The following is a 26023-nucleotide window of genomic DNA, read 5'->3' as shown; positions in this document are numbered from 1 at the left end:
TGCAGGAAAGGTACTTCTCTATTGCTATGCCTTTGGGATTTTTCCATAGGGGAGAGTTAGTTGTGTGTATCATTGGATTCTGACTGTGTGGACCATTCTCACAACATTAGAACATCGTGACATAATCATCCAAATATCACATGTGGCTGATAGTATAGTTTTCTCCTTGCTTTTCATTTGGTATTCGGCTGAGGGAGGTGGACAGACTTTCCAACCCTTTCCCTTTTGTTGTCTCCTTGATTTGCATGAATCATAGAGCTTATGAGAGGAGGAAACAACAATGAAGAGCTTAGTCTGCTCTATTAACATGATTAAAGCAGCCGTTTTATCCTCTTAGTCTAAGTCAGCCATCAATTTTTTTGCTTCATTTGCATGCATAGAAAGAGCCCTCATGGTTGTTTTGGTCTGGTGCAGCTTCTTCACTATGGGTAGTCTGGGGCTACCAAAGGCTTCTCAGTGACAGTGGCAGAGAGGTCCATTGTGTGTGGTTTCACTAACAAAACCTCTTGTATCTGCATTTGAGAGCATAGATGTGGAAAAACCCTCTATACTCCTGTCTCACAGAGCATAGTGTAACTATTTGCTTTCCAGGTGCCCACTGTTTTCCAAAGAACTGAGAATACATGGGGGAACTGCTGGTTCCAGAGTATGTAAGCATTTCCTATCCAGTGAAGGTTGCCTGGGAAAATGTGGCAGGTGGGATGTTCCTCCTGGCCACCAATTGCAGGTGGTGCATTAACTGGGCCCTTCACCGAAATGCTGGCTCAGATCCAAGCTCTGTGTATAAAGAAACCAGCATTATGCCCTTGCTGGCTTTTTAAAGCCTCCATACCCTATATCTACCCTGCAGCAGGGACATGGCTCCCTCCCTCAGAAATCTGCAGCTCCCAGCACCTCTGCACATCTTTCCCACCTGCCTCCAGACCCAATGCCATAGATCAACCAGAAAGCTGTTTTTTGTACTTCCACACTGGCTATCAAGCCAAAATAGTCCAGAGACCCATCCACACAGGCAGAGTTGTGATCTCTGTGCTGAAAATACCTGTTTCTGGGGCATCACTGTGCAGAGGTGAGAGCCATCCCTATTACTTTCCAAAGTCTTAACCTGGTGTTTGAGGGCAGCACTTCTGTGGCTTAGCAGGTGGCCAGCAGCTGAAAATAATATGAGAGAGTGCTCGTTCCCCAGCTGGGGAGTGCTGGCAGCTCACTTTCCACCCTGTCAGTGATTTGTGGGATGGTTTGACCATAAAACCATAACACACCCCTGCCTCTCTAGAACTGGAGATGGAGGGGAGAAAACAAGAAGGGGAACTGGTGGGTGTCTCCTAACTAGATGTGTCACATGCCAGGACAAAAAATCCCCTGCTCTGTATTCTTCAAGCTTATGTTTGCCAATCTAGGGAATCCTAAAGAATGCACAGCAGCAATTTCACAGCAAAATAATAACTTCTTCAGTAAACATTCTGAAATTTCCACATCACAAATGTTACAATTAGCATATCATTAGTCTCTAGGGTAATGATTTGTTTTTTATGTACAAGGTATGTGGGAAGGTGGAGGGGACAGGAAAGGCTATTTTTCAATTGTGTTTTCTCTCACAACAAGAGGACTTGACCATTGTGCATCTCCAGGGAAGGAGAGGGGCTGGAAGAGAGGAGTGTGGTTGGTGCCTGTAAGACAGCACTCAGCAGTCTCTCCATTTGTCCCTGGGGCAAAGAAGGACAGCAGTGAAAGCCCTGCTAATCTGCTTTAAGTTGGCTTCAAGGGTGATGAAGGTAGTGGGAGATCAGTGGGTGGAAAGCAGGAGCTGTGTCTTGTGAGGAGCAGAGCTGGGCTCCAGGGCATAGCCTGCCAGTATCACTGAGCTCTGTGGCAGTGATGTTGTCTATCAGGTGCGTGTTGGCCATGGTGCAACTGGAAGAAGAAACCTCCACTCCAATGCTTCTGCTCCCTCCCATCCCTGAGTGCAGCCAGGAGGAGCACTGCTCCTAGCAAATCAAAGCTGGTCCTTCCACAGTAAAATACATATATTTGATGGTAATCACAGTTTTTTCCTACTGCACAAGAGGTCCGGTGTGCAGAACAGTTATATAAATCTCTCTTATTATGGAAAAAGCCCAAAATTTGTGGGAGGATGGGAAGAAGCAGTGGCAGGCTGAAGAGCTGAGCCCAGCTGGGACTCTGCAAGCAGATGCCATATCAGATCAAGGGTGCCAAATCCACCAGTGTCAGCTCAGGGCAGAGTAAAATATAAGTTCCTAACAGAGCATAGTGCGTGACTTCCAGCTCTGTTTTAAGAGCAAACTGCTTCTTTACTTCCTCCTCTCAGACCCGTGGGGCAGTTCAGGGTGAAGAGACCTCAGGAGTTCTCCAGCCCAGCCTCCTACTTGAGTGGTGACATGGGGACGTGCCTTTTACTGTTTGGCATTTCTAAATGAGTTCACATCATCCATCTGAGATCCATAGTAATAATGTAATCTGTCCAGCAACCCAATGCAGGGAGAGGGAATGCCGTTGCCTGCTTCCTGGGCATGGGTTTTAGCTGCTCACTGAGCTTTGTTCTCACTGAGGCTTACTTGCAGGAGACTTTCTGGATGTACCCACTCTCAGGTACATCTGAAAAAAGTTGAGGAATTGCATAAGGCTGAGTTATGCAAACTCGGGTAAACTAACAGTGAATCTATTAAACAACACTCAGTTATTTATGAACCAAGTGCAGGAGGAATCGTGGTATCAGAAATAGGATCTATTTTTTCTACTTCTACACTGCTGTATCTTTCTTTTTTTTTCTTTTCTCAGTTTGGATCCTCCATATGTTTGCTGTTTCTGCATTTCTCATGTTTTCCTCCCTCAGTTCCCCTGCCATACCTCATTTACCTTTTCTGATTCTATGCAAGTTAGTTTTGCCTATCGGATTTTCTCTCGGTACTGCATTTTATGATCATCTGTATGCAGAATGCAATCTATATGAATTAACTAGATCCTAAATATGTATCAAATCTAGCACGAGTGTCAGGTTTGCAGAATCGCATCTCTGCCTCTGCCAATCCATCTGCACATAGGTACCATATGCCAGTCACTTTATCAGGAAGCTTCAGGGGGATCCATTAGAGAGAGTCAGCAGCATAATTAGAAGAAAGAACATTTGTTTTCCCAGCTGCCCTGTTTTCATCCTTCCTCTTCAAATGTTCTGTTCATTTCAATTATGCTTACCATAGCTGCTCCAGCCTGGCCAACCTGGGGAACTAATTGCTTTAAAAGTTAATACCTTGCTTGCAAGGTGGATTTTCTTCCATTTGTTCAACTGTAATCCCAAACTCCTCAAGGGATGCTGTCACAAAATACCACCTCGCCTCAGGGCAGCTCTGAGGTCTGCAGAGCCATGGTGCTGCAGAGTGCAGCCAACCCACAGCATTCCCCAGTGCTGAGGTCAAGGCAGTGCCCTAGGGGAGAGCCCTGCCTGGTGCCAGTGGCCACAGCTTCATCTCCATCTGCAGTGCCATTCAGCAGGCACTGAGTGCAGCACACAGGCAGGGTGGAAGCTGATCCCTGTTCACTTCTTGAATTTGGCATGTGTGATGTCCCAAGCTCATCAGCATGCATCCCAGCAGTGTCCCATGTCCAGGAGAGACTTGGAGACCTTGCAGGACTCCCGCTGCCTCTGGACTGATGGCAGCCAGCTCAGAGGATGACTGTGGTGCTGATCTCTGTGCCGTGCAGGCATTTTGCCAGGGCACTGGGCTCCGCATCCAGTAGCAGGATTAAAATTTATCAGATGTTTTTCCATCTTCCTATTATCCGGGGGAAGAAGCTTGTGCACAAATGGTTTTGTTTCATCGGGGAGTTCTTTTGCTTTGTTCTGGCTTCTTAACCTTCTTTGGAGAGGTCATTCTCTGTTTACAGTAGAGAACACACAGACAGAATGCGAATCTGCTTTTGGAGCACAAATGGTGGGGTTCACAGAGACCATCTTGCAGCCTAGCTGGACTAAAACAAGCTCTGCTGCCTCCTCAGATAATTTGTCCATGATACGGTGAGTGCAGTTGTGACAGAGGAGCAGACTTGTCCTGAGGGTGCCGTGCTGGACACCACAGCACTTGGCTGCAGATGCCCTGGGGATAATCCTGAGTCACTGCTCCCTGCCCAATTCTCCACGGGAAAACCCCAGCAGAGCGGGAAGGATGATCTGGGGAATCAGGTGCATCTAGGGAGACTACTCTGTAGTGGCAATGGCACATTTCTGCTCACTGGTGTCCCCGTAAGTGGTTTGAGGCCACGCTTGTATGTCCAGGGCCTCTCACAGCACTGGCAATGACAATGACACATGCTGCCGGTGGCTGCGCTCTCTTCTGCCCTGGGTTTCATCTCCAGCTACACATAGGAGGTAAGGAGGCTGAAGAGGACTAAATCTGGTGGAATGGGATGAGGAACAGGTACATGAGGGGTGCAGCGCTCAGCCAGCCCATCCCTGTTGGGAGAACTCCAACCCAGGTGTTCTGATCTTCCACTGCTTGCCATAGGTGAGAGATCCCAATCAGCGAGAAGATACTGTGCAGCCAAAGTAATGCTGAGTGCATGAAGTTGACCTGCCTGCCCTCAAACCATTCTTGGTTACAAGCGACTCTGAGTGTTTCTCTGTGACGCCCTCAGGGGCATTAAAACACCTGCTGCTTCTCCTCCATCTGTTTTTCTGTCCATTGCAGTTCACACTTCCCATTGCCTCTACAGTCTATGACATCTTTTAGAGCAATTTTAAGTCCAGCATTGCTGTCCCAGGTCAGAATCTTTCTGTACAAATTCCCAAAGGAAGAGGTATCTCTGTGCACTGCAATGTCGGGAGGGTTTAACCATGCAACTGATAGGATGTGTCAGGAGTATATCTATTTAATAGTTTAATTAAAGTTGATGGATTTTAGCTGCCAATATTCAAGTTTTATTCTTTTTCACTTCCTAGCCTAATTAGGAATGGATACTTCGCAAAAGGGAGTTAATAACTGTGTCTGATTAGTAATCACAGGTTCTTAACTAGCTACTAGATTTCTGCGTGTTGCTTGCAAGCATCTTAAAATTACAGAACAAAAGCTCATTCCATGGGATCTAACTTTTTAAAAATAGGAATGTGAATTTTGAAATATCTCCCCCAGAAGACACCAGCCTATAACAATGAGACAAAAGAGGGTTTCACCATCTTTCTTGAAATGACCTACAGTTTTTGCTTGCTGCCCCAGCAGCTTCCCTGGCAAGCAGATCAGGAGACCTCACACACCTCTGCTTGCAAACAAGTCTCCTCATTCAATTGGCAGTTAAATTACACAGAGCAGGTGGAAATCAAATATTTATAAAATAGTACTTAACTCATTACTGTGTTTCAGTTGAGAATTTTGACAGAGCAAATGATCGCTCTGAACTTGAGGGGGGTTTGTTGACACCTGGCAACATATTGCTGTGAGCCAGCAATATCAGCAGTCAGTCATGAGCAACTGGATTTCATCAGGGAGGTTTGCAAATATGATTAAAACTTCAGAGAGCTCAAATAAACGTCAGATGAATTAGTTCAGCTGGATGTGGCAAGAGAAATCAGCAGAGCTGACATTGTGTGCAGTGTCAGAGATTTGCCTTTTGTTGACCAATGGGTTAGGTCCACCAGGAGAAACTCTGTTTTAGAGCCCATGTTATAGCAAAATATATTGTACATTTTACAATTAAGTATATGATGCAGTGAGTTTTCTGAGAAAGTGAAGGGTATTTCAAGGGTGTCTGATACTTATCTTCTGGTCTCTGTGGCTTAAATGAGGTGGGAGCCTCTCCTGGTCTTTCAGGATGACTTATCTCCCTAAAATCTTCACCTCACCTTTTGAACTTCTATATTCCTCATTCCTGCTCCAGGCCATTGGGCGCCCGCACATGCCTGCCTATTGGTCTCTGGGATTCCACCTGTCCCGATGGGGTTATGGCAGCCTTGACGTCGTAAAGAACACTGCCAAACGCATGCACTACTATGATATCCCCTATGTAAGTATGATTTCTTTTTCTGTATGTGCTCATTTTGAAATCTGAAATGTGATGGATAAAATTATATTAGAGAAAATGTGATTATCCTATGAAGAGAATCGTAGAACAAAAGATTGTTCATAGTCTTATGTAGAGGTTCCATGAGCCATTTCTGTACAATATCTTTACATATCATTACAAAGATCAAAAGAATGTTTAGAATGGGCTTTATGTGTGAGATTTAAGTGCTGCTTCTAGCTGCATTGCAGGCAGTTTGTGCTTGGCTTTACTTTAATGCTGTGACAGCAATTTATTGGTTTATGGAAGTACAAGGTTCTGATGTTTTAAATACAAACTATGGCAGAGCTGACACATATCACTGCCAAATAGTTGCTAACCTAAGACTTCCATGTATCCATTTTGTCCACTGCTGCCACATAAATTTATAGGGGCTGAATTTGGCCTCAGTTGTTTACAGTTATTATAACGAATCTCTTAGGTCTCATTTCATAGGTTAATTCCTCCCTAGGAACACGGTTGCATCCATTCTGATTTTCTGTATAAAATACACCAATGTTTGCTTTTAAAATGCTTAGGATGTGCAGCATTTTGATATCGACTACATGGATCGTCGCCTGGACTTCACCTATGACAAAAAGAATTACGCAGGTCTGCCAGAGTACCTCAAAGAGCTGAAGACAGCAGGAATGCATAATGTCATTATTCTGGTAAATTAAAAATGTTGCTAATTATTTTTCCATTTATAAGAACTATTTGCATCACAGTGCTCATAGCAGCATCCAGGTGCTAACGCATGCATGCTGTTGTGGCACATTTTCTATTTTTGTCATTTATTGAGAAGAGCTGAACAACAATTTCTTGCAGACGTCACATTTAAATGTGCTGCATTTATCAGATACCAGTGTGTACCAGTAGTATCTCTTTACTGTAACATCAATTTTCTTTCATTTTCTCCACTCATCTAAGAAAAAAAATTGTTTCTTTTCAGGTCTGAGTTGAGATAGAATTGCTTTAATGCAGTTCTTCTGATAATGAACAAATGAGTTTAACATGCGCACAGAAATAGCTGAGTAGTGGAAAAGATCTACTCACAATCAATCTGAGGAGCTAGTAACTATAAATCTTGTCACCTTATATTTTCTTCTCACTGAAATTAACGTAAAAGAAATTTGTTTGTACAAAGAATTGTGGAAACTATATGCTGGATCTTTAACCAGTATTGATGTACAGGATCACAGTGCGGTTGAGGTTGGTAGGGACCTATGGAGGTCATCCTGTACAAGACCCAGCTCAAGCAGGGACATCTAGAGCTGGTTGCCCAGGTCTGTGTCCAGATGACCTTTAGTAATCTCCAAGGAGGGAAACTCAAAATAATTAATTTGAGCAGAAGTGAAAATCAGAGGTTTGCGTTTTCCCTTGTCGGATTTTCCAGCAAGATAGCTGTCTCCCCCCAGCAGTCCCCATACATGTCCTTGTGCTGAAATGACCTTTTTCTTTGTTGTTGTGGTAGATACAGAGAACGTCAGTGGTTGTAAGGAAACTAGAGGGAAGTAAATTAAATAATAGTCCTTGGTGAGTCTATAAGACAGGGCTCTGCAGGGCCCTACTGCAGCACAGTACTGCACAGCCTGGCTAAGGCAGGGCTGATGGCATGACCTCCCAATTTCTGTGGTGAGAACAAGCAAGGAGCAAGTGAGCACAAAGTACTACTGAAGAGAATAGAGTCATAAGAGGCAGGATTAAAAAAAAAAAAAAGGTGCTTTAAATTGCAGCTATATGTAAACATATATATCTAATATATATATAGGATATAATCAGGTTGAGTTGACCCAAAGGAGGCAATGACCTTGCAGAGACGTTTCCAGTCCTTTTTCGCTATCATTCCCATCTTCTGTTTTCCAGCCTAAATGGTCAGCTTACAACCTTCATTAGGATACCACAGTTCTTATGTAGCCCAAATTGCCAGTCTTGCATCCTGCTGTTTGTGTCTTGATATATTTATTTGCAGAAGCTTATTTTCCCTCCGACCTTTTTTGCTAGTTTAAATGAACAAAGGTAATTTTCTCCCTTTTGGGCGTGAGCTTCAGATCTCTTTGTAGTGGCTCTCTTTCACAGATGCCCCGGTTTGAATGCAGTCTCTCTCTAGTAAATACCTGGATTTCACAGTCTCCGGACAATGCTCCCCCAGTGCTTGGAGAACAGCAATAATATTTGCTTCATTCTATCAAAAATGTCTCATATGACAAAGGTCTGCATCACTTTTACCTCCATTAAATTGGTGACTCCTCTTTGTAACGTGACTGGTTAATCCAAATGAACTGAGAAGGGACAGACCACAGATGTTTGGGCCTTAAGCTGATCCAGTCTTTTTAAAATAAGGTTGTATTTCTCCCTTCATCAATGGGAGTGTCTTCAAAGGCTTGGGGAACAATAGACTGAACAGTAGAGTCCTTTTTTGTGGGGATAATGCTTTTTTAACTAGTGGTGTTCTGTTAGATCTTTCCTGAAGCTGAGGTAACTGGGAGCTTCTGCAGTTCCCAATCGAAAAATCACACTCTTCTGAGAAATAGCAAGTCAGAAGTGTCTCCCTGGTGTCTCCCTATTTTTCCTCCAAAATTCATTGGGAAGCTTAGCATAATGCTGAGGATGGGCCAGACAGTACCTCAAGGATCCATGACAGTGTTTTCTCCTTTTAAAGTGGTTACTAGATTTCTAGGCAATGTAACAGGTCTGCTTGTAGTTTCATTAAAAATGCCTGCTCTGTACTTATGATTGGCTTAATCTTCACTTTATCACACTAGAATTGCACTCATGGCCAGGAATTTAAAACAAAAACATTCTAAGTCCTCACCTATGTATTGATAATGGAAATAGCAGCTTGTGGAGTGAGCACTGTTTTCCAGCAATGCCAGCAAATCAAGTGTATGTGCCCTTAACTGTCCCAGGGCTATTGCATCTATAAATTGAGAAGTACCAGGGTACGGCACTGAAAACAGCTTCCATCATCGGAGGTCCAAGACAGGGTGTTTAAACAGGAACATTATTCAGTCACTCTGATGGAGAGCAATTTCAAGAAAAAATTAGCCCCAGATTCACTGGATACATCATTACAAATAGCCAACCCATCTGTACTTGAACATGTACACAGACAAGACTGAGTGCTCTTTCCAATTGCTCTGCAGTTCTGGCTCCCTCCATCTTTCAACACCTCTCTAAAATTTGATCACCTCGCCTCTTAGAGGTCTAGCATTTAAACACTACCTGGTTGTTTATTGAGTTATCTTCAGTTTGTGAGACGTTCATATAGAGTAAAAAACTGAGTTTGATGTAGCTCTTCCTGTGCTTACTCTTGCCCTTGGATACATACATGGTAATCATTCATTTTTCATCAAAGTTAGGATGTCTCCAATTGTTCTGCACTTTCTGTTGTGTAGGAAGCTACAAGGGGGAAGTCACATTTTAATGGGTGAGGTGCATTATCTTCTTGCTTGTGAACTTCAATAGCGCTTTTAAAGCACTTTCAGTTTCGCAGATGGAGCATGCTAGAGCAGGGCAAGTAGCTCTATATATCTAAATTCAGTAGTTAGGCACATACAAGGAATACATTAATAATTCTTCATTCATTCAATAAGCCCATGTATATACTATTAGGAGCCCCTTCTTTCCCCTTTCTACTAACCTGTAAAAAAGGACTGTTTTGTGCTGTATGGCTTTAGTTAAGCTTATGATAAAGAGTATAGGCAAGATCCAGTTTGTCTTCTGTTTCTGAAAAACTCCTGGGAAGTACTGGTTGTACTGGTAGTGACATTTTCTACCTTTGCTGTATTATGTACAACTACTATTATTTCTATCAAATTTTGGCTGTTATTTTTGTTAGGGTTCTCCATCATTCCTATAAGTTGAGTCAGGAGCTGAAGCAGCATGAAAAGTTTTATTCCCAAATGAGGAGATCCATGGTAACTGCAATCAAGACAAGTATAATCCAGTCTGTTACGGAAAGAACTATTTTCTGTTTAGATCCCCTTGGGTAGTGACAGTAATGAGTAAGTTGCCCAAGTGCAGCACTCTGTTGGCTACCTTGTGTTGATTTCAGGAAATGTGCTCTGATTGCTGTCACTTCATGTCACGTAAAACCTGCAGTGAATGGGCTGTGAATGGAATCTGCACATCTCTATTTGGTGTGCAGCTGATGCCTCACCATTCAGAAGCCCAATCCTCATTGCATCCAGTACTTAGAGCTCTCCATGCCTATGGTCACTTTGGTAGCAGCATGGCTGCTCTCAGTGTACTCTCTCAGCAGTTCTCTCTCCTGCTGTCTTTCAGAGACCACCTCCATGTAAGGGAGATTTTGCATAAGTGTCATTACTTTGTCATCATTACTGTGCTGAATAAGGTGCATACTTCAGCTGTGACTTATTCTGAGTCAGAGCAAATGTATTGTTTAGAAACAAAGAAAAGTTCTGAAAGTTAAAAATTATTATAATAAAAAATTATAAACATTATTACTGAAGAGGAGCTCTAATTAAATACTTTGTATACCTTCCATTAAATCACACTAAAAATGAAAACAGCTAGGGATGACACGAGTGACAATTTCTTTTTTCTTTTTTTTTTTTTTAAGGAAAGAAGTCAGTGCAAACATGATTATGATTCAAAATAAGACTTAATAGCTTTAACATTTTAAAATTGAGCTCTATGAGCTGTAGAGGCTAACATTTCCAGAAATGAATTTTTATGGATGTGTGTTAAAACCTGTATTTGAGGCCGTAGGTGAAACTGTGCTGGTCTGGGTAAGTGTTAGGGGACCCACAGGTTTCATAGCAGTCAGTAAGAGATGTGGTTGCTCACCATCTCCTCTTCAAGAGCTGATAAAGGATGAGTTAGGGAAGGTTTAAAGGATATGAACTTCCTTTTCCCATAAACAACCAATGGAATGCAAAACTAGGACTGGGAGAGATTATTTCTCTTTAGGACATAGATAAACCTGCATAATATATTAGATTTATGCACAGGAATAACCTTTCAGCTGAAGGATACCAGAAGTTTGGTTTAGGAGTAGCTAATTAAGCTGATTTCTTCCAGCCTTCAAGTCTCTTGAGAGCCATATTTTCCACAGTAATAAGATAATTATTGCAGATGGACAGTTATCTCTTTTCCAAAACTGAACTATTCAACGAGTTAAAAACACTGTAGACACTTACACTCTTTAATTATGGAAGTGATGCTGGAGCTACATAGTTAAAGCTGAACTTTATTTTGCATTTAAGGTGAAGGTTTAGCAGGGGCTTTAGGTTTTGATGCATGGAAGAAAACCATTTCCTCACCAGGGCCATAGCTGTCGTAGGTCTTACAAGTAAATCAGGCAATTAATTTAGGCATTAAAATGAATTTTAAAGCATGCCCTTAAAGGATATTACCACTTGAGATCATATATTCTTTGTCCTTCAGTTTCGTATTTAAACTCCAATAAGTTTTTAATTAAAATTCATTTGAATTACTGCTCAAGGAAGGACTGTTTCAGTTGCATTTCTATCTCTTGTGTGTCATAACTGAAGTCTTTTTGCCTTTAGCAGTATCTGAGGGGATTATATTTTACCCATGGGGGAACAGAGGAGTCTGGCCACTTGATGTAGAGGACTTGAGTTACTCTGAACCAGGCTAACATAAAACATCCTCAGCTGACATTGGATTTGAAGAGAAAACTAACAAGGTTGGACGTGTCCCAACCAGCTTCAGCTCCTTGAGATATTTTAGGTGTTCCAAAGTTGAGGAGCTGAAGCTGGTGAAGCTGATGTAAGAGTTGTCTGGAAGGGAATCCAGAGATGCTAAGTTTAGTGACCTCAAGATGCTAAGTTTAGTGACCGAAGAGAGGAAAATTAAATTCAGTGCCTCTTTAAAATTCGTTGAATACAGTCTCGTAAAAACAAAAATGAATGTGTTTATTAATTAATTTAATTAATTAATGTTTATTAATTAACTTAACTTTTGTCTTGTACAAGAAATATCTGGACTCTTTAATAACTTCTTCTAAATTATTAGTAAATTTTAACTCCATTTTCTTCCAATATTTTTGCAGCGTGCATTAATAACATCAAATTGTTCTAAAATGTAGAAGTAGAAAAAGTAACCATTGTCTTTGAGATAAAGGAAGTGTAACCACTGTTTTTAGGATCCGTTTATAAGCAAGGATGAAGAACCAGGTACCTACAGGCCATATGACCTCGGACAGGAAATGGGAGTGTGGGTGAACAACTCCGACGGCGTAACTCCTGCTATTGGAAAGGTCAGTCTACTAAATTCTTTTATGTTCTTAATCTACTGTTGCTTTGAAGTGTTAAAGAAGATGCATAGCAGAAATGAAAGAGTATCTGGACATTTGTACCTATGAATTCTAGTCCTTGCCTCCTGGATATTCAGTGTTTCCTGACTACACCAACCCCAGGACAGCGGAGTGGTGGACCCAGTTGTGTATGGAGTTTAAGGATGTCCTTGACTACGACGGGATCTGGATTGTAAGTTTGATTATATTTGCCTTACCTTCTTTTCAAAACAGAAAACATGGCTTTTGACATGCTTAATTTTCATTATTAAAGGATATGAATGAACCGTCCAACGACTTAAAAGGCCAACTTCCTGGATGTGCTGCTAATGATATCAATAACCCTCCTTACATTCCTAGTAAGTAAAGCTTTTTCACAAATCTCTTTCATGAATTCTTAGGAAAATTTTCCTTCTTTTCTTTTTCCAAGTGCACCGCTACAGATTCATTCGGGACACGATTGTCTTGGCTTTAGCAGAGTACCAAAAATATCTTCTTTGGTCACCAGGGCAGCCTTGTAACAGAACTAGAAAAATGGCCTTCCCTTCCATTCTCTGAGCAACAAGTCTGCTCCATAGAAAGGGCAAGATACCTATAGACTCAGAGGGGAATTTATGGCAGGAGTAACCCTTCTGTCTTACCACCATCACTGCTGGTCCCAGGGCTGGGCAGACCCTGATTTTTCTACAGCTCATGATGAGTAAGATTGCACATCTCTGATACCTTAAAAATTTTCTCTTTCAGGAAAAAAAAAATAAAATCCATCCCTTTATTAGAAATGAATCACAGGCTAAAATAATGCTTTAAAATGTCCAGGCCTATGGGAGTCTGTTACCTCTTCTTCCAGTAGCCAAATCTACCTCTTCCAGTAGCCAAGTTAATGGCATGCTCATTCTCCCCCTGGAAGCCCTGAGTGCTTACAAGTAGGGCCAGTGCTCCTCACAATGAATCCAGCCAACATATCCCCATGAAAGCCCTGCTGCCTGATGAAGGCTAAAGTACAGCAGGAAGCTGGGACATGAATGAGTTACTGACAATCAAGTACTGGAAACGTCCTCTTTTTCTCTTCAGACCCTTGTAATGTCATGTGAATTCTTCCTTTTATATCTTAAAGCTCATTTATCTTCACTTTGTGTACAGGAGAAACTTAAACATAACAAAAGCATGACATAAAATAATAAAAACATCATGAATTATTGAAACCAGAAGCAGAGCTTTAAAATACAATTTAGATGTTTGTTCTCTTTTGGGGGAAACTGTCAGTTGTAACGGCCATATTTCAGCACTCTGGGTCTTGATGAAGTTTTCTGGTCCAAATGCACCTTCTTGCAATTCACTGTGTTGGTCTTCATTCTGTGGATGGGAGCCTGAGGCATTTATTCCAAGGTGTGGGAGAGCTGTTACCTCGTGTTTTCTAAAATATTTAAGTGCTTCCTATTATATTCCCACTTTATGCCAACACTGTCTGTGCCCTCAGTTGTCCGCATCTCTGTCTGGTGTAGGTGTATGGTGGTGGGACCTCAGCAGCTCAGTCCAGCAAGAAGTTAGTAGCTTCCTAAGCAGGGCTTTTGGAGCTCACTGTTGTGGTTGGCACCTGAGCTTGTAGCAGTCTCATGCTCAGTGCCTCAGGTGTTTGGCAATGCAGCCTTCAGTCTCCTTTTCTAAATCATAACCACAATCACCTATACCCATGATTTGACCTTCTAAAAAAAAAGTCCTTCAAATCAATTTTCTATAAAACACATTACAGTGGAGATTAATGTGCAATCTGTATTACTGAGGCAGAATGCGAAGTATTCAGAATAGGAATGAAACATGAAAATATGACTCACGTGGCAGCATTTGCTTTCATATCCCACCTTGATTTTACAGAGCTCATAACTGAGTGCTGATGGGACATTAAGTGTAACTTTTCACAGAACCTCAGTGTCTTCTTCAATGCTGTTCTGGTAAAGGCTGCTTGGAACTTGCCTACAAATGAAATACTTCTGGTGCAGATCAGCCACACTGGAGTCTTTGTGTCTAAAGATGTGAAGACAAAAATTCCAGCACTGGTGGCCCAGCAGAGCAGACAGGCTAATGGGGTTTCAGGTGCAGAGAAACGCACTTTGTAGTAAAGAACTGCAAACATACAGCGATGTGTGATTAGGCGTTGAAGTTTCTTGCTCATAGACAAATATTTACAATAGTGCTTGCACTCGGTTAAGCATGCAAAAGTGGTCTATTTGACTTGACTCTATTTGGCTTCTTGTTTATTTATTTGGGGGTAGAGGGTTTTGAAACACTTGCAACTCCCATCTCTAAAAATAAATACACTGTATAACCAAAATGTCTGACCTGCCCAATTCCTGCTGAATTGCATATGGCATTTTCAGGGATGCTACCACCAGAGGATTGGGATCACATTTTCCACACCAAATGGGTCTTGCCAGCAACTCTTCAATGTGGGATCAAAGACCAAGCAGCATCTGTGCAGCCAATTCTTATTTCTTCCCTTTGGCTCAGCTGGATTGGAGCTGTGCCAGTGAGGTCAGGGCTGCCCCTGACTATTACTGAAGGCAAAAAGCTGCTGCTGCCTCCACTGCCCATGATCTGCTGATGGAGAGTTACTGCATAACTCATCCACGTGTGAATACATCCATTATAATCCGTCTTTTCTCTCTTCCATGCAGCGTATCGAGCCATAGCAGATGGCCTCCCAAGGACTGCTGCATCCCATGCTTTTCCCTCTCCTGTACATCCCTGACAGTCCCTGCTCATTGCTCACACTGTGTCTGGGGCTGTGCCGTCAGTCCTGCTGCCTTCTAAGTATTCAGGGTAAAAAAGAGGCAGGCTTGGCTTTAGTCGTGAATTTTGCCACAGTAGGGCAGGGTCATGCTGCCTACCTACATCTGCAGCTGGGTGCTAATCCAAACCTGGGTGTCATGATTTCATGTGAGCTCATATAAATTTGTCATTCATAAGAATCACATTCCCTTGGCATCTGAATTTCTGTGATGGTTTTGTTTTTTTTAATTTTCTTTTTTCCCTTGCTATTAAGGAAAATTTGTAACTGTGTAGAGAATACATACGTATATTCTTAACTTAGCAATGTGGAAGTTTTCTCTCTGGCTATTACTGAGAACATGACACCTGTACAGATGATCTGAATTACTGGACATAGAACTTAAACCTCATAATAGGGGTTATGCCACACTTGTGCCTACAGCTATGTGCTAACTTCCAATTGGTGGAGATCCTGCAGTTCTTCTACTTTTCCTCTAAGTCCCTTGGTATTTTCACTCCTAGAAGGGTAGAAAACAAAGAGATTTGAGCTGTGGCGTGTATTGTTTTACAATGTTTTGTGTCCTTCTCAGGCATTACTGGCCGCTCGCTGGCTGAAAGGACGCTGTGCCCTGACTCCAGGACTTACCTGGGGGAGCACTACAACACACACTCTCTCTTTGGCTGGTCACAGACTACTCCAACTTTCCAGTGAGTTCTCTAAGCATTTCTACAAGTGTTTTTCAGGTGCTGGTGAGACATTTTAAAAGCAGCTGTCATTACCTGGGAGATCTGTAATGATAACTAATAAGAAGGAGCCTCGTGTTTCACATTGCTGTTTGCCATTAAGAATTTCGAGAAAAGAGACTCTAGGCAGACTCTTTTCCACTTTTCTCAGCTAAAATCAGGATTAGTTCAACTGCTTCTTTTCTGCAAGCAGAGCAACATGTTCCCATCCAGTGTTACAGCTGTTCTCTTGCTAGAGCAGCACCAGGGGGATTTCTCCATTCCTTCACTGCTGTGGCCCAAGCAGAGGAATTTTGGTGGCTGCTGGTGAAGGATCCACATCCAGCTTCAAGGCTGCTGTTGGAGCTTTCTCTGATCCTGGCAGGCAGCATTTTTCATTTTGCCTGGGGCTCTGTGGGCATATGGCTGAGCTGCATTGCAGCAGGGTTGTTATAAGCTACTGTAAAGGTGTCCCTTTGCGACGGGGAAGCACGCAAAATGGGCTTGCACAGACAGACTCCGCTGCTGCCAGGCCACAGTGACACAGAAATGGACTGATTAAATCAAATGGACAAATCACACTTTTTCCAACAGAGAGCTAAGACATTGATATGCTTACTGACACAATGTAAGTGCTGAAGCAGGGGTCCTCGAGCTGGTTTGTTTCAGCACTTAGCTCATATTTGCACCAATTGTATTGTGGAAGCATCCAGGGGAGATGGCTAAGTGAGCCTATTTAAGGTGTTGATGCACTTGCAGCTCTGTGCCAAGCCTTGGGGAAGGAAAGCTCTGGGAAAAAGCCAGAAGCAGTCTCCTGGCTCCTGTGCTTCATTGAGCAGAGCAGAAAGCTCTCAGCCCTTAACCACGCTGGCCATCCAGACTAGCCAGGATGAGTGGGAAATAACGCAGTTCTGGGTCCCATGCATCCCAACCTCCACAAAGGTCTTCCCATTGCAGGAGCCTCCTCTGGGTTTGCCTTTCAGCCTCCTCCAACATGGTGAATATTGGGTGTTTCCATGCTGTTTATTTTATTCAGCCAAACTTCTTTCAGGAGTGGAGAAAGCCATGAAAAGCACTAGCAGAGACAGGATTTGCTGCAGAGCTATGGAAATCTGATGAAAAATTTTGCATATTCATTTGATTTTCTTTTCACAGCTGGTTGTATACTATTTCTTCATGCACTCTTCACCAGTAATACAGTAAATTAAATTACTGATAGGAATATTTAGCAAGCCAGCATCAATTGTAGGATATTGGCTGAAAAAGAATGGCAAATTCGTAATTGTATACAAAACAATTCCAAGAACTATGCTAATGAAGCCAGAGAATAGGAAATGTGTCATCTCACCCATGTATGCAGTCAAATGTCTTGAACTTGGATGCAACAAACTAGCTACAATCAGCCTGTGCATAGCTTAGGGCCAAGAGCTATTCACACATAATATTCTGTAAATAATTTCAGTCCACAAATACATTTGAGAACATTAGAATCACTTTAGCAATGATTCACGATAGATTGAAAATTATCCAATAAATTATGTGCTGTAAATTGTTTACGGAGATCTGGATCATATTTGCATTGATCCAATATTACCCTCATTAGCACCTACTTTTGCAAACAGAGCCAAATTTGTACTGTATAAAGCAGAGGACTTGTATGCAGGACATCCTTGTAAACCTTCAGGAAAAAGAGATTCCTGCCTCCTCAGTGCTCAGAAATGCCATTTATACACACAGTGTGCAGTTCCATGCAGTCATTGGTCTCGGTGGTGCCCCTACAACACAAACCAGGCAGGTCATGCTTGGCCAAGAACTGGGCCTCTTGCTCTACGTGTCCCATAAGCATCATATTTGTAAGCCTCTATGGGAGTTGTTGAGTTTGGTGGGTTTTGTATATTATGAGTGTTTGATTTTTTTCCCCATGGAAGCAAATGTTGAAACATTTTAAAGCCTTCATGCCTCTACAAAAACAAAGCCAAATGTTGGCCATTACAAATATGGGTGAAAGCTGTTCCACAGATCTCATTAAGCAAAGTGAGGAGGAGGTAGATGGTAAGCAGCATGGTTACAATTTCCGGCTGGGATTTCCCAGATAATCTAAGTTTTGTTTCCCAAATCCTAATGAAGCAGAGTTGAACTAGAGTTTCTGCAATATATAATATTACAATATCTAATTTCGTACAGAGATTATCCTGTGTTGATCAACTTTTTAATAGGTTTGTTAATAAGGCATATTGCACTTCATTCATCCTCTGATGGTGCAGCAAAATCACATTCAAAAGGCAAAGAGAAATTCATTCCAGCACCAATTCTGTAATGAAATCTCATAAATCAAATGATGAAGGAAATCAGGGGAAATACTGCAAGAATGGGATGACATTTTGAAAGATTATATGTTTGCTTTCTGTATTGATTTTAAATGTTGGTTTGATGGTATTTCTTTCTTTTCCACCCTAACTTTTAAGTCCAGGATATTAGGAGTTTATTTGCCAGTGCAAATCTCTAAATAAATCTGATAGCAAAAAAAAATTAAAAAAAAAAATATTACTTCTTAAGAAATTAAAATGATTTAAATAAAATGATTTAATATAGAAAAAAAATTGTTTTAAATTACCACTTTGACACAATGGTGAGAATAATGGAAGTACAAAATAGTGTTTAGGAAGCCTAGATGTACCCGAAACAAAGTGTTTTGTGGATCAGATAGATTTTAATTGTTTACTTTAGCCATGGAGTAAAACTTTCCACTGTTTACAGTTTTGGAACCACGCTTTGACATGACTCACACCAGATGAATAAGTTTCAAGAATAACACCATCTCAGATAAAATTGTGCTGGAAAGCTCAGGCTTATCATATGACTTTTTTTGTTATCACTCTTATTTTTAATGATCTCATCACCTTTTGTCACAGTGTTGTCCAGCAGGCAACTGGGAAGCGGGCGTTTGTCCTGAGTCGGTCTACCTTTGTCGGCAGTGGGAAGCATGCTGGTCACTGGCTGGGTGACAACAACTCACAGTGGAAGGACCTGCACTACTCCATCATCGGCATGCTGGAGTTCAACCTCTTTGGCATCCCCTTTGTGAGTATGAAGTCCTTCGGGCAATTGCTGGCTCATACCCAAAATCACTTTGAATTAACTCAATTTTTCAAGTTTTCTAAAATAAGTTGCTTGAGATGGCCAGCAGTAACAGCCTGCACGGCGTAAGAACTGCAGATTAGGAAAAGCTAAATGTCATCAATCTTGGATGGTTAAAGAGAAACAAAAATAGCACTGTCAGCTTCAGATTAAATCACTGTGTGTCACCCCAAACAAACCTAATTATATGAAGTGTATTATCACTGAGGTGCCTCTGTAGGTTTCTGATTTTACATGCTGGGCTGAAGGGTTTGTATAATTACTGAAACGTTTCAGAACTTCCACAGTGATATGAAGGCTCTAGGAGCCAGTGAAATCTCAGTCCCAGCAAAATTTGTGTCATCCTATCCCAGAGCATTCTTATGAAGCCATCACAATCGGTATCTCTTTCCAAAATGTTATTTTTATTAAGAATCTTTGGTGGTTTCTCATTTTGGACCTTAGCTACCACAATCACAAACATGCAGTTACATTTTCTCTCCAGGTCGGTGCTGACATCTGTGGGTTTAACTACAATACAACCTATGAGCTCTGCTTGCGCTGGATGCAGCTTGGCTCTTTCTACCCATTCTCCAGAAACCACAATGCAGAGGGAAATGCTGTAAGTCACTAAAGTTATGCAGAGCTGTAGTCTATGATTGCTGTGTTGACAAAGATGATCTGTATTACTTTCTCAGAAGTTAAGCTGCCATTCTTGAGTAAGCTTAAATGGGTAATAAGGAGTGCTGCACTGAGAAGAGGAACTACACAGTGAAGTAAGTTTTTCTACATCCAAAAGCCTTGTAGAGATAACATCTATCCTCTGCATCTCCTAAAGCCCAGTATTTAAGAGCCAGTGAGTATCAAACATATTCCTCACTTGCTACTGTCGATTTTTGTTTCAGTGCTTCTACAAGTTTCGTAGGTATTGAAAAGAAGGGGAGAGAGGTCCCTATACCAAGCCTTGCTATTTAAAACCAAGTTTCAGACAAATAGAAGCTCCAAGGACAGGCGGCAGTGCTGTCAGCCAAGGAGCTCACTGCTCACTGCTCACTGCAGCCTCAGACCTGAGCTGTGGCTTCAGCTTATTGCAAAGTCCCTTCAGATGGAAGTTTCATGTTGTGTCTAACTATGAACAATTTGCAAGTCTTGCAGTCTTTGTAAGCATACTGTGTTGCATGCAGCTTTCATGGGAAGACTGTGCTAGTTCAGTAACTGCCCTTCTATTATTTTTTTCCTTCTGAAAACTGATTTGTGCAATATTGGGTTTAAGATTATTATCTAACCTTCAGTTTTCTTCACAGCCCTGTCATAAAAATGTTATAACATTTATACCTCCTAGAAGGAACTCTTCTGCTTGAAAGTACAATGCACATCCAGGAACAGGGCAAAGCAGGAACAATAACTTATAGTGCTGTCCTTAAGAGATTCAGAATTTACCCTACTGTGGAGCAGAGGAAGGCATTCTCTGGGATATACTGGGATACCAAGACCTAAGGAGTAAGGGAAGTTGACTAAGAAGGAAAAGTAGCTCACCCTTTCTGATGACCAGTGACAGCTCAGGAAGAGTGTAATCTCTATCCAGAGGTGCTGCTAACCCTTAAAAGAGGGAGAGGAGGGGTTAGCCATGCCTCTCACCTGGTTCTCAACCACTGGTTCAGGCCATGACCTGGAAATTCCCATGCACCTGTCATCTGCAATAAGTCCTGAGATGTGCTGGTATTCCTCTGTAGGAGAATGAGTGGCTGTGGGGCTTTAGGTGCTGTTACTGATAACAGTTTTCTATTTACCGCTGTTTACTAAAATTAGAGGCCCCTTATCTGTGTAGGTTCACTTGTCCCTTTGGGCATGCACACTGGGATGTGACCCAGGTGAGTGATCATTATTAACATAAGCAAGATTTAATAGGCAATTTAATAGGAAAAGTGATGAGAGCTGCGACTCAGTTATGACATAATGACAGAAATATCAGAGGATTCATTGAGTTTTATTGGACCACTTAAAGCCATTTAAAACATCATGTTCTCTGACAGAAATGAACGTGGCTTTTTGATGACTCACCATCCCCTAAGAAGTCTGTTTTCTTCTGAACTTTGGCAACACTGGTGCAGTGTCAGACTCACACTGCCAAAAACACAGAGCAATTTTGGATGAAGTAGGTGGGTGCTTCAGAGCTCAGAGGCAGCAGGAAAGATTATTCCAGTGTAAATGTAATAATGGAGAAATTTAACTTAGATATTGAGTTTCATTAGCATTAAGTTTAATGTTAAAATAAAACTGTAGATATCCACTTTGCCTAAACCACTGGGGATTTCAAACGGTTTAGTTATTACTTTCCTTGACTGAAAGGCAGTGGATAGTATAAAAAGCTCCTGTTCTTCTGTTCCTCTTTTGTTCCATTATCCTTGGAATGTGTTATATACTCTGTGATTTGGATGAGAAAACTTAATCTCATGAGAGAGTTTTGTGCAGGCAGAAGGGAGCTTGAAGCCTTATTGGTAAGCCCAGTTTAGTGCTGAAGAAGTTGAGACAAGGGGGATTGGAAGAGACACAGCTCTTTCCTGCATCAGCACTGCCATGGGCTGCATGCTACAGGTCAGGTGGCAGGGGACACACAACTTGGCTTTGAAACGGATCCAAAATGTCCACCTGATGGTGGGATCCAGCACACGTGCCCTCCTGCTCCAGAGAGCAGCTCCCTGTATGGGGCACCCAAAGGGATGGGCACAGGAAGAGACTTGAAGCTGAGGTTCATGTGTTTGGAGAAGATTTTTCCCCATTGCACACAGCAACTTTGATCATTCCCATTGGCTTTTGCAAGGCCATGAATTTACTCCCACTTTTCATCCTTGCACAAAGCCATTTATAAAATAATTATGTTTTTGCCCTTGTTTGCAGGCTGTCTGCCTTCTCTTTTCCCTGTTTCTCTGGCAGTTGTAGTTCTTAACACATCTTCCAATTGGTAAATCATTACTTTTACTTATATGAATATTTACTTTCATAGGATTATACCAGCAACAGCTTCCCTTTGGATACACGCAGGTTTCTCTGTTGAATTTGCATCCATTGTTATAATGCTCAGCACAAATCGAAGCTTTTCCTTCACAGCCTCAAGACCCAGCAGTCTTTGGAGGAGAGTTTGCCAAGATAGCTCGAGCTACGCTCCGGATCAGATACTCCCTGCTACCATACCTCTACACCTTGTTCTTTGAGTCTCATGTCCATGGCAACACGGTGGTACGGTCGCTGATGCATGAGTAAGTTTGGAGCCTCTCTTTTTTATCCCATTATACTCACAGTAGTTGAAATTCTGTGTATTAACAATTTGATGTCTACCTGATAATAGTGATGGCGAGATCATTGCATCCTTTCTCCTAAAAAGAGCAATTTTAAATGAGATATAATATAAATATATTCAACAAAAATAACTTTTAATAGATGTGACGGATATGCAATAAAGTATAGCTCATATTTGTTTCTACTGAAAAAGGAGCTTATTGAAGTAGTAAAAAAGTTCTAGTTCTAGGCAAATATACACTCTTCTCTTTTAAAGTTAGAAGTTACATATCTGTATTTTCTGCACTTGATTAAAATCTGTAAAATCTGTATTCTGGTACGGAATATCAGGAAAGCTTCATAAAGAGAAGGCTTTATTTTCCAATCATCCATGGTATTTGCATTTTCCAATTTCTCACGTGCATCTGCATGCTATGTACGATACCTACATCTGTGTCCACAAATGGCGTAGGGAAAACAGAGATAGAGATGTTTGAGTGTAGAAGCAGGTGCACAGAGAAGATTAATAAACATGTGTTGAAAAAAGCTCAGAAAATGCAAACTCGTTTTTTGGAACAGCTCTTTTTTTTCCTTTTGGAAGAAAGTGAGGTCTAGTTTCCCTCTTGGCACTCTTAATTAGTTTTCTACCTGCCTTTGGTAAATCTTCTATTTCAGAATGTGTTATGCAAAGTCGTGAGCAAAAGGAGTGCAAATAATGCACGTGAAAGGCTACTGCCCAGAGCTCTGCCACAATTCAGTCTTATCAGTGCAGGTTATGTCCTGATCTGTTTAATGTTCCTTTTCCCTTTAGGTTAAAAACATTTTGGTTAAAGGGTAAGGTATTTTTGCAAATTAAACTGAGATTACTCTAAAGTGCAGAACATGCTAATACAGAATGATAATGCACAAAATCTATTTTGCCTACTCAATGTAATGCCTAAAAGATTGGTTTTAAAAGCAGTACCCTTCCTCTTCCCACCCTGCTTCCTTATTTAAGGGGGTAACATCTAAGAGCAGTTTGATAGGGACTCCTGAGTTACAAGGGGTTTTGTGTACTTTCAAGGACTTATTTTAACAGTACTTTTGGTTAATCAGATTGATGTGAATATTGGGAATGACCAAGTTATTTTGGGAATTCTATTAGCTCATCTCTGCTAATACTGCATGACTTCATTGATGTTAAGGCTGCCCATCTGTCCATTCCCTGTATATTTTATCTGTATTCTACTTGGGCTCATCTGCGTTAATAAATTTATAAATTTGAGATTGAGATTTTTACTGGAATTAAAACCTCTAAATTGCAGGAAGGGAGTGCAGAGATCAGGAGATCAGCACAGACTTTCACTATCCATATCTCATCCTAGTGGCCACATCACTTCCTGGTGTTGCCATAGCTGGAACCTGAAATTGCTTAAAGATATTTCTTACTATTATTACTTAGCTGTGATTACTATTGCCACTTAGTAAGTATTTCTTACTATTTCTAGTTAAGGTTCCTTGGTTTAGAGAGTCTGTTCAAGCAAAGAAAGTGACTTAGATGCTAACAAATGGAGAAATGTGGGCTTCAGGGAGAGAAATGAAAGAGAATTTTCGAGGTCCGGTTGATGGAATTTTACATCAAACCTTTCTGTTTCTTGTAACAAACACAGAGGACAGCTAAAAAAAAAAACAACTGTACTAGCTCTTCAGGTGAAGCAGTTATGAGCTCACAGCCCTCAACATGAAAACAACTCTGGCCGGGCAGAGAGTCTCCAAGCAATACCTATTTCATGTGGTCATTTCAGATTTTTCATTTCATTTCAAATGTTTAGGTGTTCATTTCAAATAACAAACAGGAACAGAATCCCAGTAGATTCCTGTGTGTGTTCTAAGTGTCTCATGTAGAGGCTTTCATTTGGTGAACCAGAGATGCTGGCAGCTTGGCTGTCCAAAAAGACCTGGGGGTAATAATCCATTACTGTGCTCCTGGAGGGGAAAGCTCTGCTTAACAGCCTACCAGGGGGGAAGTGAAACAGCAGAGAGGCTGCTATCTAGCCATGGGAAGCATGGAGATGCAATGCAGCATCTTTCATAGATCACAAACACGCTGTGCTTAATGGCTTATATTTTCAAAATGGGAGAATTCATTTGTTTGCTGAATTTGTGGTTTCTCTAATTGCAAAAGGAAGCAGAGCTTAGTGAGATAGTGAGATGCTTCTTCCCAAGTGCAAGTGAGATGTTCAGCTTCCCTGCTGTCGTTATTTCTTGATCAAGTTTTCCCCCAAAACCTCCCACATTATAATGCATTGAAACAAAGTTCTAATTTTATTACAGTGAAATTAAGAATACTGAGACATAAGTTGTTGAGAGGGCAGAAAAATGAACATCATATTTCAATAATCTGAAGTGCTTCCCAGTGTTCAGGTGGCACCTCTGTGTTCCAGTGTGTGCTCTGGGCTCTTGTCCTGGCAGAATCCAAGCTGCTTTTTCCCAATGTGTTAGATCCCAGAGCACAGCGTTCTGCCTCTTTTTTTCCCCTCTCTTCCTGGTCCTGGTCTGTGGCTTCCACAAGCCCAAAGCCAGCCTTCCCCTGCACACTGTGCTAGCTGCAGCCATGCATTGCATCCTCCCAGGCTCAGAAGAGGACACAGTGCTGCTCCAGTGTTAGTCCGGTTTTCTTGTGGCAGTGAGTAATACTGAAACATGCTGCAAAAATGTGATTTAACGTTGTGTGTCTGTCTTTTGACACCAGATTTACCTCTGATCAGCAGACTCATGGGATAGATACTGCCTTCCTTTGGGGTCCTGCGTTTATGGTTGCTCCTGTTCTTCAAGAGGCAAGTACAATAATTTAGAAATGCCATCACACTAGTATAAAAGAAATATGCTTAGGGCATTTCATGACATTCAGAGAATGTTTCTCCATATCTACTCATTTCTTCCTTCCTCTGTCAGCTTGCAGAAGGCTTTTCAAGCTAAGCCCAAGCAGTGCAGGGCTGCCTGGTGCTGGAAGTGGGAGGGCACGAGTGAGGGCACAGCATTTCCCACTGAGCACTAGGTAGGTGCAGCAGGCTGGACGCTGTCCCTCACACTCCTGGGTCTGTGCTGGCAGCTCCCACTGAGGACACACACAGCAATAATTGCTGGGCACGGGAGAAGCACAGAGGTACTAACACAAACTGGTTTCCTTTTTGCTGCTGGCCCATGGTGTTCAGGAACTGCAGCATTTCAAGTGCCATGCTAGGTGTTACCCCACACCACGTGCAAACAAAGCTGTTACAAAATGATAACAATGTCAGCTGCTGATATGGCAGATTTTAAAACCCAGCATTTTCCTATGGACACACTGGCAACATGTTGGGCTTGGGAGCAGCTGCTGATGACCCCAGAACAGAGCCCTAGGTGGCTTTGCTCTCACTGCTCAGCTGGAGCTAGGGTGGGCTTCTTGCCCACTGCTGGCTGCTGGCAGGGTACAGCCCGACAAGAGTGCTAGCAATGTGTAGCTGAGCAGGGCAAACACCTCCTTGTGATGTGTCCTGGAGCAGTTTGTGATCAGCATGCTGCCAGAATATCTGAGACACTTTCTACCTGATGCTGATGATCAAACACATAAACAAGCCACTGCTTGGCATATTTTTTTAATATAGTCCTTGCACCTCTGTGAATTTAAAATGCAACTCTTAATTTCTTCACATATAACCATTCCAGCTCCTCTGTGGCACTTCATTCATCAGTCCTTCATCTGCAGGCTCCCCCAGGTTTCTAATAGCTAGCGACTAACAGAGATTTCACAGGATCTCAGACCACCCAGGTGATGAAAGATGTGGGAGA

At 41.9% G+C, this 26023-nt stretch overlaps 1 protein-coding gene across 1 annotated transcript in view; it reads left to right on the top strand.

Moving 5' to 3' along the window:
* The window catches only part of LOC136051488 (sucrase-isomaltase, intestinal-like), a 50219-nt gene that overhangs the window by 13158 nt on the left and 11038 nt on the right, over window positions 1–26023 (top strand). Inside the window, exons 8-17 of the mRNA XM_065740928.1 lie at window positions 5887–6012; window positions 6588–6719; window positions 12182–12295; window positions 12408–12524; window positions 12606–12690; window positions 15688–15805; window positions 18733–18901; window positions 19443–19559; window positions 22046–22194; window positions 24945–25033. Of these exons, the coding sequence (XP_065597000.1) occupies window positions 5887–6012; window positions 6588–6719; window positions 12182–12295; window positions 12408–12524; window positions 12606–12690; window positions 15688–15805; window positions 18733–18901; window positions 19443–19559; window positions 22046–22194; window positions 24945–25033 (1216 nt within the window). The remainder of the gene's footprint in view (window positions 1–5886; window positions 6013–6587; window positions 6720–12181; window positions 12296–12407; window positions 12525–12605; window positions 12691–15687; window positions 15806–18732; window positions 18902–19442; window positions 19560–22045; window positions 22195–24944; window positions 25034–26023) is intronic.

The sequence above is a fragment of the Cyrtonyx montezumae genome, unplaced genomic scaffold, assembly GCF_038088225.1.
Source record: "Cyrtonyx montezumae isolate F1298 unplaced genomic scaffold, pur_monq_1.0 scaffold_3, whole genome shotgun sequence".
NCBI classification, from domain to species: Eukaryota; Metazoa; Chordata; class Aves; order Galliformes; family Odontophoridae; genus Cyrtonyx; species Cyrtonyx montezumae.
The sequence above is the reverse complement of the archived record's forward strand: the minus strand, read 5'-3'. Positions and strand labels throughout refer to the sequence as shown.